Here is a 15,283-nt window from a genome sequence, read left to right on the forward strand (position 1 = left end):
TTAAAAGAACAAGATGTCAGCTTGTCTTTGCCTTTTTCTACATCAAAACAATGTGATTTAAAGTTATATAATTGTTACATATACTTCTCATGGTTTCAACTGTCCCATGGTAATACTTAATGAGACAAACAGAAGAGGGGTTTTTATGCCAAGTATTTATTCCATGCTGCCATTACTCCTACTGGTAAAACTGGTGTGTACTGACCTTATTCATTGTAGTCAGGACATTATGTAAGGGAAAAATATGCATAATGTTGTTACGGACAGTACATCCCACACTTAAACAGAATCAAAGTATTCTTTAAGACATTTTCTAGAATGTAACCAGTGATAAAGACCAGATGGCAAACATTCAGCACACTGTGCTTGCAAATTTCAGCTGTGCCCTCTAAGAAATATTTCTGGATGTGAATGGACTTTTTACTCCCTATGCACTTGGAAACACCATTCAGGATGTGTAGCTGATGTTTTCTGTTTGATTTTGAATTCAGTGACAAAGTGTAATGCTCAGAAGCTTTTGGAAAACAGTGAAAAAGGCGATGGTAAGAAAGTGGTTTTTTATTTCACTTTTATGTTATATTTAGTGCTCCTTCAAAAAGTTGTTGGAAAATTAATTTTGAAGTTTAATTCAGTGTATAAATTGATTGTATTGTTTAATATCTATTCAAATATTAACCCCATAATGAACAGAGTACGAAAGAAGACCTGATGTCATTTATACTGTTGCTAAAAGTTATGTTGTTTTACTTGGATTTTTTTTGCTATATATACTGATATATACATTTCTAGTATATGTGTATATGTGAAGTATACGATAGTAAGATATTTAGGAAGTTTACTACAGTTAGAAAAAAATAATTTAACTTCAAGTTTTTAGGAAGGTATTTTTATCACTGTTTTACTGATCTCATGGCAAAAAATTATACATTTCCATGAGAAGGCAGAGGGTACACAACTAAGTGGGAACTATAGTGTTTAAAAAAAAGACACTAATGAATTGAAAAGGCTACTATGTGCTTTACATGCCACTTAGTCCTGCCGTGAAAATCACTAGAAACACACCATCTTAAAATGAAAGCTTAGACTGAAAAGGGCTGTTCAGGAGACATATAACAAAGCATTGGAAGTGCTCCCTCTGTGATCTCTTTGGAGGCCACAGGGTGGAAGCGGAAAAGGGAAAAGAGTTTTTGAAATATTTTTATGAAAAATATGAATAAGTATGGTTCATTTTATCCACTTACTTTTATATCATGATTTAAGGCCAAAAGTGTTGACAACTTCTTAAGAATGGGCAGTGAGAGATGGTTGTAGCTCATGTATTCAGGACTGTATTAGTATACATGAACTATGGCAAAATGTCCCCTTCTAAGAAGTTTTACCTTAGAAAGAAAATAGGAAATAGACATGCAATGCTCCAGGTGCCTAAATTTCAATTCAAGCTTCTAAAACAGAAACTTTGCTGTCCAGTGACACTGTGGTTAACTGTGCTGTAGGCCTGAGAAGGTGGGCGTAAAACTGCTGGAACATTCATAAACCATTTCTTTCCATTCCAATCTGAATACTGTAAAACATAATTTATTTCTGAAAAGGCTGCCCTGTCATCTCCCAGAACATCAGAGGTTTGTGTTCGTACCAAGTGGGAAGCTCTCCAATAGAGATTTAGCTTTATGGATGTAGCTGAAAGAAATCTATGAAAAGAAGGAAGGTACATCTTTCATGGTAAATTAAACTATGGGCCTGAGTACTGACACATGACCATATCATTAAATTATCAGGGCAGACCCTGTGACAATTTTGGTTTGTGCCAAGCAACGTTTTCCTAAATAGTCCCTGGGCAAGGTTCAGGTTAGCACAGGCTAGGGTCTGCTCCCAGTAGGCAGTCTGCAAGCAGGTAAAGAGGAGCCGTGTGACCACAGCAGTATTTATTAATACAGGTGTAGCCGGGGATGGTGAAGCCAGAAACCCAGTGTCAGGGTGATGAGGCTGGCAAAATTGAGACATTTAAAGGCTGGTAGAAAATGGTTTATTTCCGAAGGAGTCGTATAAAGGATCTGGTAGAATAAGAGTTTCAGTGGTCCATCTTGGTTTACAGGGCATAGAACAGGCGAGCGTGTACCATGAGGCCTGTTCTGCACTGACTCTGAGGTTGACCTCCACAGGTGGAGCATCTATGTTAAATGTGAAGAATTATAGACATATAATCACATTATTATTATTTTTTCACTATGAATCTTATGTTTTCTTTTGCTGATAGTTGAAATATATTTGCATCAATTGTAAGAATGAATGCTATATATTTGCCCTGAGACTCTAAATAACTGGTTAGCTATTGTGCCTGTTATAAATGGACAATAAAATGCTTTTAAATCTAAGTGGCTAGTAATAAGCTTTGAAATCTTTAGGTTTAGAAGATCAGTTTGTTTTAAACACTGAAGTCATAGTTGGTTTTGGTCAGAAGTCGAACAATTGGACGTTGTAAGTGACAAACTTTAAATTTAACAGTTGTTAAAAGCACTGAAGCACTATACCACTAGATGGCATTATCTAGTCATTTAGGATCCATGGAAAGGTACAGAATACTGATAACCAATACAGATCATATGGAAATGGTTAAGTATTACTGCACCACAATAAATTCTTTTGTTATCAAGTAGTAATAAAAATGTCTCATACTTACGGCATGTAAGATATGATATTTGAATATTGTTTTTTAACGACATACTAGTAATTGAGAGCTTATTAACTCAGACTAGCAGTGTACACACACTTAAAATGATCTTCAGAAAATTTAGTAATATTAAAAATGGGGCCAGATAGCAAAGGCATCGTGAGTGCAATGCACTCACACAATGTCCCATCCCTGGAGACATTCAAGGCCAGGCTGGATGGGGCTCTGAGCAACCTGATCTAGTTGAAGATGGCCCTGCTTATTGGTTTGAGTGGACCAGATGGCCTTGAAAGGTCCCTTCCAACCCAAACTATTCTATCATTCTATGATTCTGTGATTCTCCAGTACCTCCATTTGCATCCAGCCTTGACTTAGAGCTACAGATGGATCTCAGTTAAAACCCTGGAGATCAATAACTTCAAACCCTGATGATGTTCAACACTCATTTCCAGTTAGGAATTTTGCAAATGTTCCCCATGTTTAGAATGGGGCTACCTCCTGGAAACAATTATTTGTGAACTTTAGTGAGCTTGAAATCCAGTCTCAGATTCAAAATCTAAGGCCTCAGTATATCTGTACTAAGAATACTGTGGCCCTTGGGACTTTTTTTTAACAAAGCCTATTCAGTATACCAGTTGCTACGATGACTTCATAATGAGAGAAAATATCCATGAGAAACTAGTTTTCAAATGCCTCAGTTCTGCAGACAATGCCCATAGCCCAAAGGCTTGTTCTATTAGTAATGTCCACAATTCTGACCAGTTCTTTACAGGCATATAGCTCTTGTTGATTCACCTTTACAAATGAAGGCAAATTTAATCATTAGATTTCTCAAGAATCTTGATTAAAAAAAAAACCCAGATTTCACTTATCGTTTAGTCTTATTTGTAAATTCTTTTAGTTTAAATTCCCCCCAAAAAATCTTATTTCTGACCTGTACTAAGTAGACAAAACAATACTGATGTTGAGCAAATTGTAGTCGTTTTCCATTTTACTAGACTAGTAAAACCTGACACTATTTAGGGTGAGGAAAATCCAAGCATTGTCTCAGTTTTGTACTGTTCCAATACATCAGCTCCTGGATGCTACATGTCCTGATTAGAGTAGGGAAAATCCTACCCAAAAGGTCCATGACATGTGTGTGTCGTGTCCTCTCATAGCATGTTGAGGACTTCAAGCATAAAGTTTTCAGTTGGGACCATGACTGCCAGTGGGGCTTCTGGGAGCCTGGGTCAGTGCTGGGTGATGTGCCTGCTGCAGGTCCCTGTCAGTCTGTGACACCAGGAAGAGGTATAGCTGGAACAGGCCAACCAGCTGCACAGTGTGTGCTCAGGGCTGAGGCAGGAAAGTGGCCATGATGGGCAACTACTGATCTTTGAGATGGAGGTGCAGCAGCAGTGGGAGAACCTGAAACTCCTGTCAAATGAGTACCATGCTCTGTAAGGTATTTGACATGTCTGGCAACAGAAAGGAGATGTTGTTCCCTGGTAGTATCTACAAAACAAGAAAGGGAACTGTTCTTTTTAACCTTTCCCACAGTTTCTGCTGCATGACATTGGTTTCTCTGAACAAAGGAATTGTAATAGTAACTACAGTTTGGTGATAAGTAGCTCATATGGGCTGTTGATAATGGTACCAGCAAGGAGTGGAGAGATAACATCAGTCTCCAGAGCAATTAGTGGTGGGAATCCCCGATTTGTAGCACAAGTGTCTTTCAAGTCCCAGAGGCAGCATTTTTAGTGAATGCCAGAGTAGACAAACTCTTCAGTGGGTCACTACAGGAAGAAGCTTTCCATCCTACATCTTTTTACTATTTGTCATTAGGATATATGAGCAGAAGATATAAAAATAGATGTTATTTTAAGTTTTATTATTTTTTAGGATTAACCTGGTAAAGTTTTATTCAAATACAGGTATAATAAACATAATCTGTTCTTGTCACCAGTCACATTCATTCTAGTATAGTAATGTAACATCTACTTTATCCCATACTGGGACATATACATACAAATGTGGCTTACTATTATAGCACGTTAAGTCTATCTGCTACCAATGTATGACTGTCCAAGGCACCTTAATTGTTTTCTAGCTTTTTTTTTTTCTTTCTTTGTTTTAGCACACACTGAGTATGATGAAGTGTTCTTTTGAAAGATCTGATGTAAATAAGGCTTGGATCAAACTCATTAAGCTTTCCTGAGATAATCAGGATGCTTTCAAGAGGTTTTGGTATTTTCTGCTATGCCGTTCCTTTTTTATGCTGACTTCAGCTGATGTAAGCATAACCACAGAGCTAGTTTACATTAAGCTCGAGTTCAAGTAGAAAAGCTTGTGTGAAACTTAAAGCAAAACATCATTAGCATATAATTGCGTTTATTCCCAAGCCACATAACTCTATTGATCCCTAGTCAGTAGGTCTCAGTAGTCTTCATGAACTGCGGTATGATACTCTGGCTAGAGAGAAGAGCTGAAAAAAAAATGGAAAGCATAAGGCTACTTAATTTAATGAAAATGGAGAACAGAAAATTAGCTGTTTAAAATAGATGCTTAAATGAAAACTTCAGGTTTGTGAAAGAAATGCAGGCTTTTTTCAGTGGTACAAATAGATACTTGGGATTTGAAAGCAACAGTTAAGATGGTAAGGGTAAGAATCATGTAATCTAGTTTCAGATGTCAGGAACATCTGATTTAATCTCAGCATCTTATGATCAGTGAAGAGGAATAAACACTCCTAGGGAGTGATTTCACCAACTATATTAGTAGGAGAGGAGCTACTTTTTCGAAATGCTTGTTTCTCTCAACGGCACAGGAGGACAGAGCAACTAGCTCAAAAGCGTTCACGAACACTATAGATTTCTGTATTGGTAGAGCTGAATCCCATGCTGATCATAATGTATATGATCTGTGGTATGGCATGGTATGGTATGGTATGGTATCATAATATAGTGATGGGGGCTCTACCTTGCTGCTCAAATCCGACTGTGGAGGAAAGAACCTCTTGCTCCTGCTTGCTTGTCCTTCCTCTACAAATTCCTCAGGTGTGAGATGCAAAATTCTTTAAAATTAATAGGTGTTTGTTACAAAATGAATAAATTTGGACAAGTTTTTAGCTCCAATTTATTGACATCTTGCTACTTACTGTATAAAGCACAGTTATTTCAAGGTCATAATGGTTGTGTTTTTCTTCCATTTAATGTAAATTGGCTGAAGCACAAAGTTACAAAAACTCCTCTGAAGTTTTCTAAACTGGAATATCTAATCTGAAGTATCTTCTCTTCAGGCTTCAGATTTCTCACAGCTGTACTACTTGCATGTAGAGCAATTGCGGGATTTCTTCTTCTGACCAGTAATTAAATGGTGCATTTCTGTGTAATCACTATCAGCACCCTGAATTAGTTTCAGAGCTGTGGGATAGAGTTTGAGCAATATTCTCATTCTATAATATAGTTAAAAGCCGCAATATACAGTTTGTCAAACGTGTAGCTAGTCAAGTCAATTGGGGAACTTCCATGCTGGGTTTTTAACAAATAGCACATTGCTGTTTTACTGTGAGGTGTACCACAGGAAGAATGAGAAGGCTTAGAAGCTGTGGGCAATCCAGGGGAATGTACACCACTGTGATTCCATTTTTTGCAAAGGTCAGGTGAAGGCTGACTTAATTTTGTTGGTAGCTGAACTGAAGACAAATCTATTTACATTCCAGAAGAATTAATTTCGTGATTGTGGAGGAAGTCAAAAAAGAGGAATTTTGGAGGGTACACTCATTAGTGATCTTTCAGAATAACATTTTGGTGCTTTTCCTTTTATATGCTTTAACTCATCTGTTTTTATTTTGTTCAAACAGTATAGAAGAAAACCTCAATGTCTTTGGTTTTGAAGTTGTTCTTTGTGAATAGTTTGCTTTAGGTATGCTTACTCTGTTGTAAAAAAAGTAGGTATTTTCATAGTATTTATAAAATTCTATTTTGTAAATGTAATAATATTGAAGAATTATTGAAAACATGGAAAACTTATTGTGCTGCCTTCTCTTTTACTTACTTATTCACTGAAGAAACCTGAGCGAGATCTGGGAAGTCAGAAATATTTATGTAAAAGAATAGAGAGGTATTTGTATTCAGTTCTATAAATAGATTTAAAGTTTATATGATCCATGTATGTTTGGACTAGATTTCGTCGTTTGTGGCATCTCTCAAAAGTATGCATCTTAGTATTTTTGGAGTAACCTATCTTTCCATTCATTCTTGTAATGTATCCAGGAAAAAAAATCTGGGATAGAATAAAAGGGTATGCACTACCTAGGATTAAATTAAAAAGCAGGGAATTGGTGGTAACAGGAAAAAAAAAAAGAGTGCCTGAACAGTCACTAAAAACCCTCCTGCTTCTGTCCATGACTTGAAGACATTAGTAGAAGGGCCAATTCCCACAGTGCCTCTGTAAAGGTTTTCCTGGTTTTGATGGAGAAAAATCTGAAAGTAAAGAGATACTGCTCTTCACTGGAAAGCAGGTCCCTCCTGAGGGTGACTGATCCTGCCTGTGTCCTTGTCAGAACAGTGGAGGCTCTCTTGCTTTGTGCAGTCAAGTAACTTCAAACCCTGGCCATCCTTTGCCTTTCTATGAGTCTACTATACACAACTGTCAGTAAATTCCTTATATACAAGAGGAAAAATACGTAGCAGGCAGCTGGTGAGGAGCTGTATAATTTCCTACCATCCTAATAAAACTTCTTATAGGTAGCTCTCATTCTACACCCAACTCATTTCCACCTCTGCCATCCTGATGATTTGAGATCATTGCCCAGGAGTGTCATACAGATTACCAGCTACTCTTAAATACAGTGTTTGTCCAGGTTTGCTTTGTCCCGTCAGTTCTGCGTCAGTTCTAGGTCTTCACAGGGTGTGAAAGGCCTGTGATCTGCTGCTGTACTCTGCAGGTCCCACTTACAGCTCCAGTGACTCTCTCTATGTTGCTACCTGGTGCATTCTGTTGTTCCTAAGACCTACTCCAAACATGCTGTTTAGCAAATGCAAAACAGATATTTTCTGTAGTTTTCTCTATTTGTTTTGTACTTCCTGAAGGATTGCAAAGAAAATTTTCTTTGCACTTTGAACACAGTGATGATGCTGATCCTTATGAGTGACAAGTTGTAAAATGCTAATATGTGCAGAAACAGATGGAAAGCATACACACTGCCTGCTCATTGCCTTTACTGTACATGGTGGTGGACTGCCCATTCCTCTCTGTTACTTCCTTTCAAAAATAAAATGTTTTGAAGACACAATGTTTGTACAATATTTCAGGCTTTTAGAAATGAGTTTTGCCCTCAGATGGGTTTCAACATCGTGAGTTAAAGTCTTTCTCTGAGGCCTGAGTGACATCACAGTATCACAGTATCACAGTATGTTTGGGATTGGAAGGGACCTCAAAAGATCATCTAGTCCAATCCCCCTGCTGGAGCAGGAACGCCTAGGTGAGGTCGCACAGGAAGGTGTCCAGGCGGGCTTTGAATGTCTCCAGGGAAGGAGACTCCACAACCTCCCTGGGCAGCCTGTTCCAGTGCTCTGTCACCCTCACTGAGAAGAAGTTCTTTCTCAAATTTAAGTGGAACCTCTTGTGTTCCAGCTTGATCCCATTGCCCCTTGTCCTATCATTGTTTGCCACTGAGAAGAGCCTGACTCCATCCTCATGGCACTCACCCTTTATATATTTATAAACATTAATAAGGTCACCCCTCAGCCTCCTCTTCTCCAAACTAAAGAGCCCCAGCTCCCTCAGCCTTTCTTCATAAGGGAGATGCTCCACTCCCTTAATCATCTTTGTTGCCCTACGCTGGACCCTCTCCAGCAGTTCCCTGTCCTTCTTGAACTGAGGGGCCCAGAACTGGACACAATATTCCAGATGGGGTCTCACCAGGGCGGAGTAGAGGGGAAGGAGGACCTCTCTCGATCTACTGACCACCCGCCTTGTAATACACCCAAGGATGCCATTAGCCTTCCTGGCCACAAGGGCACAGTGCTGGCTCATGGTCATCCTGTTGTCCACCAGGACCCCCAGGTCCCTTTCCCCTACACTGCTCTCTAATAGGTCATGCCCCAACCTATACTGGAACTTGGGATTGTTCCTGCCCAGATGCAGGGCTCTACACTTTCCCTTGTTAAATTCCATCAGGTTATCCCCCGCCCAACTCTCCAGCCTGTCCAGGTCCCGCTGGATGGCAGCACAGCCTTCTGGCGTGTCAGCCACTCCTCCCAGCTTAGTGTCATCAGCAAACTTGCCGATAGTACACTCAATTCCCTCGTCTAAATCATTAATGAATATATTGAATAATATTGGCCCCAGTACTGACCCCTGAGGCACTCCACTAGATACTGGCCTCCAACTGGACTCTGCACCATTGACCACCACTCTCTGGCTTCTCTCTTTAAGCCAGTTTGCAACCCACCTCACTACTCTATTGTCTAGACCACACCTCGTCAATTTAGCTGTGAGGATGCTGTGAGGGACTGTGTCAAAGGCTTTACTGAAGTCAAGGTAGACCACATCCACCGCTCTGCCATCATCCATCCACCTTGTTACATTCTCATAAAAGGCTATGAGGTTGGTCAAGCATGACTTACCCTTGGTAAAGCCATGCTGACTGCCCCTAATGACCCTCTTATCCCTGATGTGCCTTGAGATGACACCAAGGATAAGCTGTTCCATTACTTTCCCAGGGACAGAGGTGAGGCTGACCGGTCTATAATTACCCGGGTCCTCCTTCTTGCCCTTTTTGAAGAGTGGAGTGACATTTGCTTTCCTCCAATCCTCGGGCACCTCTCCCGTTTCCCAAGACTTGGCAAAAATGATGGATAGCGGTCTAGCAATGACTTCAGCCAGCTCCCTCAGCACCCGCGGATGCATCCCATCTGGACCCATGGATTTATGGACGTCCAGACTACTTAATTGTTCCCTAACCCAGTCCTCATCGACTAAAGCAAACTCCTCCATTAACCTGGCTTCATCCGGGGTCTCAGGGGTACAGGGTTCCCCAGGACATCCTCCAGCGGAGTAGACAGAGACAAAGGCGGCATTCAGCAATTCTGCCTTCTCTGTGTCTTCTGCCACCAGGGCACCCACCTCATTCATCAGTGGGCCTACATTGCCTCTGGTATTAGTTTTATCTGCTATGTATTTGAAAAAGTTCTTCTTGCTGTCCTTGACCCCTCTCGCCAGCTGTAATTCTAAGGAGGCCTTGGCTACCCTAGCTGCCTTCCTGCATCCTCTAACAGCAGCCTTATATTCCTCCCAAGTGGCCAGTCCCTGCTTCCATGACCTGTAAACTCTCCTCTTCTGCTTGAGCATACCCAACAGATCCCTATTCAACCACGCAGGTCTTCTGGCTCCCTTCCTCGACTTCCTACGTGTGGGGATGCTCTGATCCTGAGCATGGAAGAAGCAATCTCTGAATGCAATCCAGCTCTCTTGGGCCCCTTTTCCTTCAAGCAGTCTTGCCCATGGGATTTCCCTCAGCAATTGCTTGAAAAGGCCGAAATTAGCCCTGCTGAAGTCCAGGGTTGCAATTCTACTTGCTATTCTGTTCCTGCCACACGAGATGCTGAACTCCGCCATCTCGTGGTCACTGCAACCCAGGCAGCCCTCGACCTTTACTGCTTCGACCAGACCCTATTTGTTAGTGAGGATGAGATCCAGCAGTGCACCTCTCCTGGTGGGCTCCTCCACCATCTGCATGAGGAAGTTATCATCAATGCACTGGAGGAACCTCCTGGACTGTGGCTGGCTGGCTGAATGGTCCTTCCAGCAAACATCAGGGAAGTTAAAATCACCCACAACAAACAGGGCCTGTGACTGTGAGGCCACTCTCAGCTGCGCATAGAAGGCCTCATCAACTTCCTCAGTCTGATCTGGTGGCCTGTAATAGACACCTACAACAGTATCACCCCTGCCAGCCTGTCCCTTGATCCTGACCCATACACTCTCAACTTGTTCCTCATCCGCTCCTGGGCAGAATTTAGTACATTGCAGTTGCTCTCTCACATAGAGAGCAACTCCACCACCACGCCTGGCTGGCCTGTCTTTCCTGAAAAGGGCGTAGCCATCCATGACCACATTCCAGTCATGTGAACTGTCCCACCACGTTTCTGTAATTGCCACCAGATCATAATCTCCCGACCGAACATAGGATTCTAACTCCTCCTGCTTATTCCCCATGCTGCGCGCGTTGGTGTACAGGCATTTCAGGGAGCGAGCAGAGCACACCAATTTCTCCCTAGGGGCACAGGAGGCCACCCGGTCCTCATCTGTTTTAGAATGCTGCCCCACTGGGGCAAACCCAACTACAACCCCATCCCCCTTCGAGCCTAGTTTAAAGCTCTCCAAATGAGCCCAGCTAATTCCTGCCCCAGCATCCTTTTGCCTCTGCGAGATAAGCCTTTCCTACATAACACTGTCTGGACTGGGGTCTTATAAAACCAGCCATTATCAAAAAAACCAAAGCCCTGCCTGTAGCACCAGTCTTGGAGCCAACCATTTAGAGACTGAATTTTCCCATTCCACCCCACATCGTCACTTGAAGAGGGAAGGAGTGAAGAGAAGATCACTTGAGCCCCTGAACCTTTCACCATCCTTCCCAAGACCTTGAAGTCATTCTTCATTCCCCTCAGACTACGGGAAGCAACTTCCTCCCCATCTGTCTGGAAGACCAGCAGTGGGTAGTAGTCTGTCGGGTGCACCAGTCTGGGGAGCTCTCTAGCAATATCCTTGATCCGGGCTCCAGGTAGACTACAGACTTCCCTAAGATGAGGGTCAACCCTGCATATTGGGCCCTCTGTTCCTTTCAGAAGGGAATTTCCTATTACAATCACCCTTCTATCTTTCTTATCAGAGGTAGTCTTCAGTTGTGTAGTCAACCGCCTCTTCCTATGTGATCTTGCAGGCAGGCTTGGCACCACCTCCTCACCTACCTCTTCTTCAAGATCCAGGGCCTCAAACCTATTATGGAGGGGCACCTGGGGAGGCAAATCAGGCAGGGAGGGGGGCTGCCTGTGATGCCGAACTGGAATAAGCTTCCAACCCTCATCTTCTTTCAGGTCATTTACCTCTGCCCGACAGCGACAAGGGTGGGGCTGTCTCAGGACCTCCGCCTCTGTCCGGGAGGGCAGGAGGTTCATCTCCTTTTCGGGGGTACCTCCCTGGGGCCTTTCCGATCGGCACGTAAGGGTGTTACTCCACCAGTCGATCTCCCTTTTGCACTCTCTGATGGAGGCAAGAGATCTGGTAAAGATCAGATTACAGCAGAGGGATCTTACCGAGTCCTGTCAATATCTGTACTGTTAAGTAATTACAATAATGGAATTGCATCTAGCTGATAATTCCAGTTTTCCTGCAAGCTGTCCGACTAATGAAGGCAAGACAGCAGAAAGAACTGAAGCCATCCTAAAGACATATGACCAGGCTCTCCACTGTTATAAAATAGATGTTGATCTACTGACTGCAATTAGTATACAGTTTTCTGTTTCACAGCTTGTTAGATCTTCTGAAAAACCTGGGGTGCGGAGTGGGTTGAACACAATTAAGCTGAGCTACAAGAAGAATAATGGTTTTTTTGGTCTTATTCCATTTAAAGTGTAAGTGAAGTTTGTGTTTAATTCAGTAAAAGCAAATGTTTATAATAATCTTTGCATGTGCTACTGATAATTACCTACCTGCAGCTAATATTTTCATGTTCCTTTCTGAGTGTTTTTTCCCTTAGGTAGATCTCTATTAAAGTAAGATTAATACTAATATTAAACAGAAGGTGATATTTCAATTGCATTACAAAAATCTGTGGCAATCCTTTTGAGCTCCCTTCAGGGTTGAAGAGTGCACAAGGCATCTTGAGAAAATACAGGACTATTTTCATTCAGTGCAACATCTCATCATGGGACTATTCATGAAAAATAGATGTCCTTTCAAGGAAATATTTAAGCCTCAAAGTAGTATTCTATTTTTGTCTGTATTTAGCCATATTTAACTGATGGATAATCTAATGTCACAGGATTAGACAAGAAGGATGATTGCTTATTTACTTGATTATTTTTTAACAACTCTAGGTAGTCTGAGTGGGTTCTTTCATAGTATACAAGTATCTGCCAAAGGACAGTAAGAAGCTCATTATGTTTAGTCCCTAAAAGAGGTGACTCGGTACTGACTTGATAATGATTTTTAATTACTTACTTAGTGAAAAGTGATGTAAAATTGTTTTCACTCTGTGGTCCAATGACATCTGTGCACTATGTCCAAGTGGGGCACAAATCCCAGGAAAATCACAGCTAGCTCCTGTAGGCTTAGATTTTCTCTGCGGAGTTGTTAATCTCCACAGGAACAATTTTAGAATCAAATAAATTGAGAGAGGCCACTGACTAGCCATCTCATGGGCTAGGAGGTAAAGTCACCCACCATCAAGCTGGAAATAAATTGCAGAGTTTTGGTTTCCTTGAAACATTAATTGTAATCAACTGTTGGACTGCATTATATATTGCTGTGGCCAATTATCCGTAATTGATTTTTATATTATTTCTAAAAGATGTACTTTAATTCACTGCAACTTGCTGTGTTGCATGAGGAAAATTCCACAGCTTTTCCTGTACAGGAAGCTGTATTAGATTATGAAAATAGTTTATTCTGGCCTTAAAAGCAATTAGCCCATGTTCAGCTCATTTTTATCAGTCTTTGAGCAAGTTGCATACCACTCCTGGGGTGTGGCAGTGAGGCAAATAAGATGATTTACTGCATTTCCAGAGATCTGAGTTAGCACGTTCCTCTAGGCTTGTGCTTCGGACTGTCTCCGTTTGACCCAACTGTAAGTGAGAGCCAGGTTCTGGGGCTTTGGACTCAAAAGCATCCAAACATGATTCTAAAGTTATCACTATATTTCTGACATTTTTCATAGACAGTTTTGTTCCCCTCTAAGTCTGACGGACTATCTGATGTTCTTGATGTGGCTATGTCTTTAACTGTCTCAAGTCATCTTCGAATTGCACCTCACTTCATTTGGAGAAGAGTTATGAAATGACAGTATTTTTGTTGGCACCATGGAGAAATACAAATTCTAAAACAACTGAAATGGCCAAGTCTTCTAATATAGTTCTTTCATTAAAATTGCCACCACAAAGAAGGCAAAAAATGTTTTTGAAGACAGAATATATGATCACAGCAGCATATGAAGAATCAAAACAAAAGACACGCAGTTTTTATTTCATTGATAAAGCATGCAAAACTGTTACAGGAAAGACTGTAAACTCCAGTAAGTGTGCCTGGAGGTTTGTGGCTGTGTCAAGGATCTTAAGGCACTGAATTTTTTAATATATCTGACATGTTTACCGCTAGCAAAAGTAAGATTAGTGGCATATTTTTTGCAGATGTCAAAAAAGGGAGTAAATAGTGTAAGGCAAATAGCAGTGTTAATTATGCAATTCACTTTTTAAATTCTATGTGGTTTTCTTAGGAAAATAATTTACTTACCTGGGAAAACATTTGGATTGAAGCATGTTACAAAGTTTTTTTTTATTTTCAATAATTTGGCAAGGTTATAAAGCAGATAACTAAACTACATTTCTGAGTACATGACAGAAACGTGTTCTTTGTTCTGAAAAAACAGGTACTTGAGCTGAAGGTATAGCAGATCTAATATCTAAAAAGTAATATCAGCTTTTATGAGGTGACCATAGTATCTGGAAAAATGTAAAAAATGAATACCTAGCCCTCTCAAAATGGAGATTTGAGGGGATGCAGCCAAGATCAGATTAATCAAAACTTGATCAAACACCCTCCCTTCCAACATAGTATAAGGCAGCACAAGTTATACTGTAAAGCCAAAACAAAGCTAAAAGCAGCAGCACAATCTAAAATAATATAGCTTTTATTGGAGTGTGCAGTAGGTATTATGTAAGCAGGCTATCTGAAGGCTGTGGTGTACTACTCTTCAAGCAAATAAAAAATTAACTTCTTAGAAACTAAAATACTGATGACTCTTACTTGAATGCATTTTAAGGAGCAACTTCATGAAGAACTGACAATAATTGCTCACACAGAATTATACACATAGTAGAGCTCCTCAGGACATACAGTTAAGACACTCTAAGCCTATTTAGATAAATTCGTTTCTAATATATTGGTCTAGTTAATGGTGATGTAAAATATTTAAAAAGGATAATGGTAGAAGGCTATGTCTCTGGGTGCCACTATAACTTAAGTGATGGACAGCTGAGATAAAAATTATATAGTGATACTATTGTATGTGTTCCAGAAAAAGCTTGTTTATAGGCACGCATTTTAAGGTCAAGAGGGACCAGTAAGGTCAGAAAATACAAGAAAGTCACATTTTAGACTTAGTTGCAGGTTGTCACTAGGACTTAGGATGGTGCTGTATATTGACATTAGGACCTAATGTAGAATACCAAACTAAAATGTCTCTCTTGTGGTTCTGTTTTTTCTCTTATTCCCCAGCCTCTACAACCTATCTATTTATAACTACTTTTTCCATCGTTCAGTGGGGGAAATACTTAGATGTGAACCATTTTCGTACTGCACGAAGTTAAAAGATTTACAGTTCCAGTAATCCAGAGTAATTACACTCTTTCTTTT

The 15,283-nt window shown here is 40.7% G+C and overlaps 1 protein-coding gene across 7 annotated transcripts in view; it reads left to right on the forward strand.

Annotated features, from left to right (window-relative positions):
* Nucleotides 1-376: 376 nt before the first annotated feature.
* FILIP1 (filamin A interacting protein 1) overlaps nucleotides 377-15,283 on the forward strand; it is a 126,992-nt gene continuing 112,085 nt past the window's right edge. For 3 of the 7 annotated variants that reach the window (XM_071806859.1, XM_071806862.1, XM_071806861.1), the window contains exon 1: nucleotides 380-542. In XM_071806859.1, coding sequence (XP_071662960.1) covers nucleotides 504-542 — 39 coding nt within the window. In that variant the 5' untranslated portion in view covers nucleotides 380-503. Of the gene's footprint in view, nucleotides 543-15,283 lie in introns of all 7 variants that reach the window. The other 4 variants (XM_071806858.1, XM_071806860.1, XM_071806852.1 and 1 more) reach the window with 3 other exon arrangements.

Source organism: Patagioenas fasciata, chromosome 3 (assembly GCF_037038585.1).
Source record: "Patagioenas fasciata isolate bPatFas1 chromosome 3, bPatFas1.hap1, whole genome shotgun sequence".
Lineage (NCBI taxonomy): Eukaryota > Metazoa > Chordata > Aves > Columbiformes > Columbidae > Patagioenas > Patagioenas fasciata.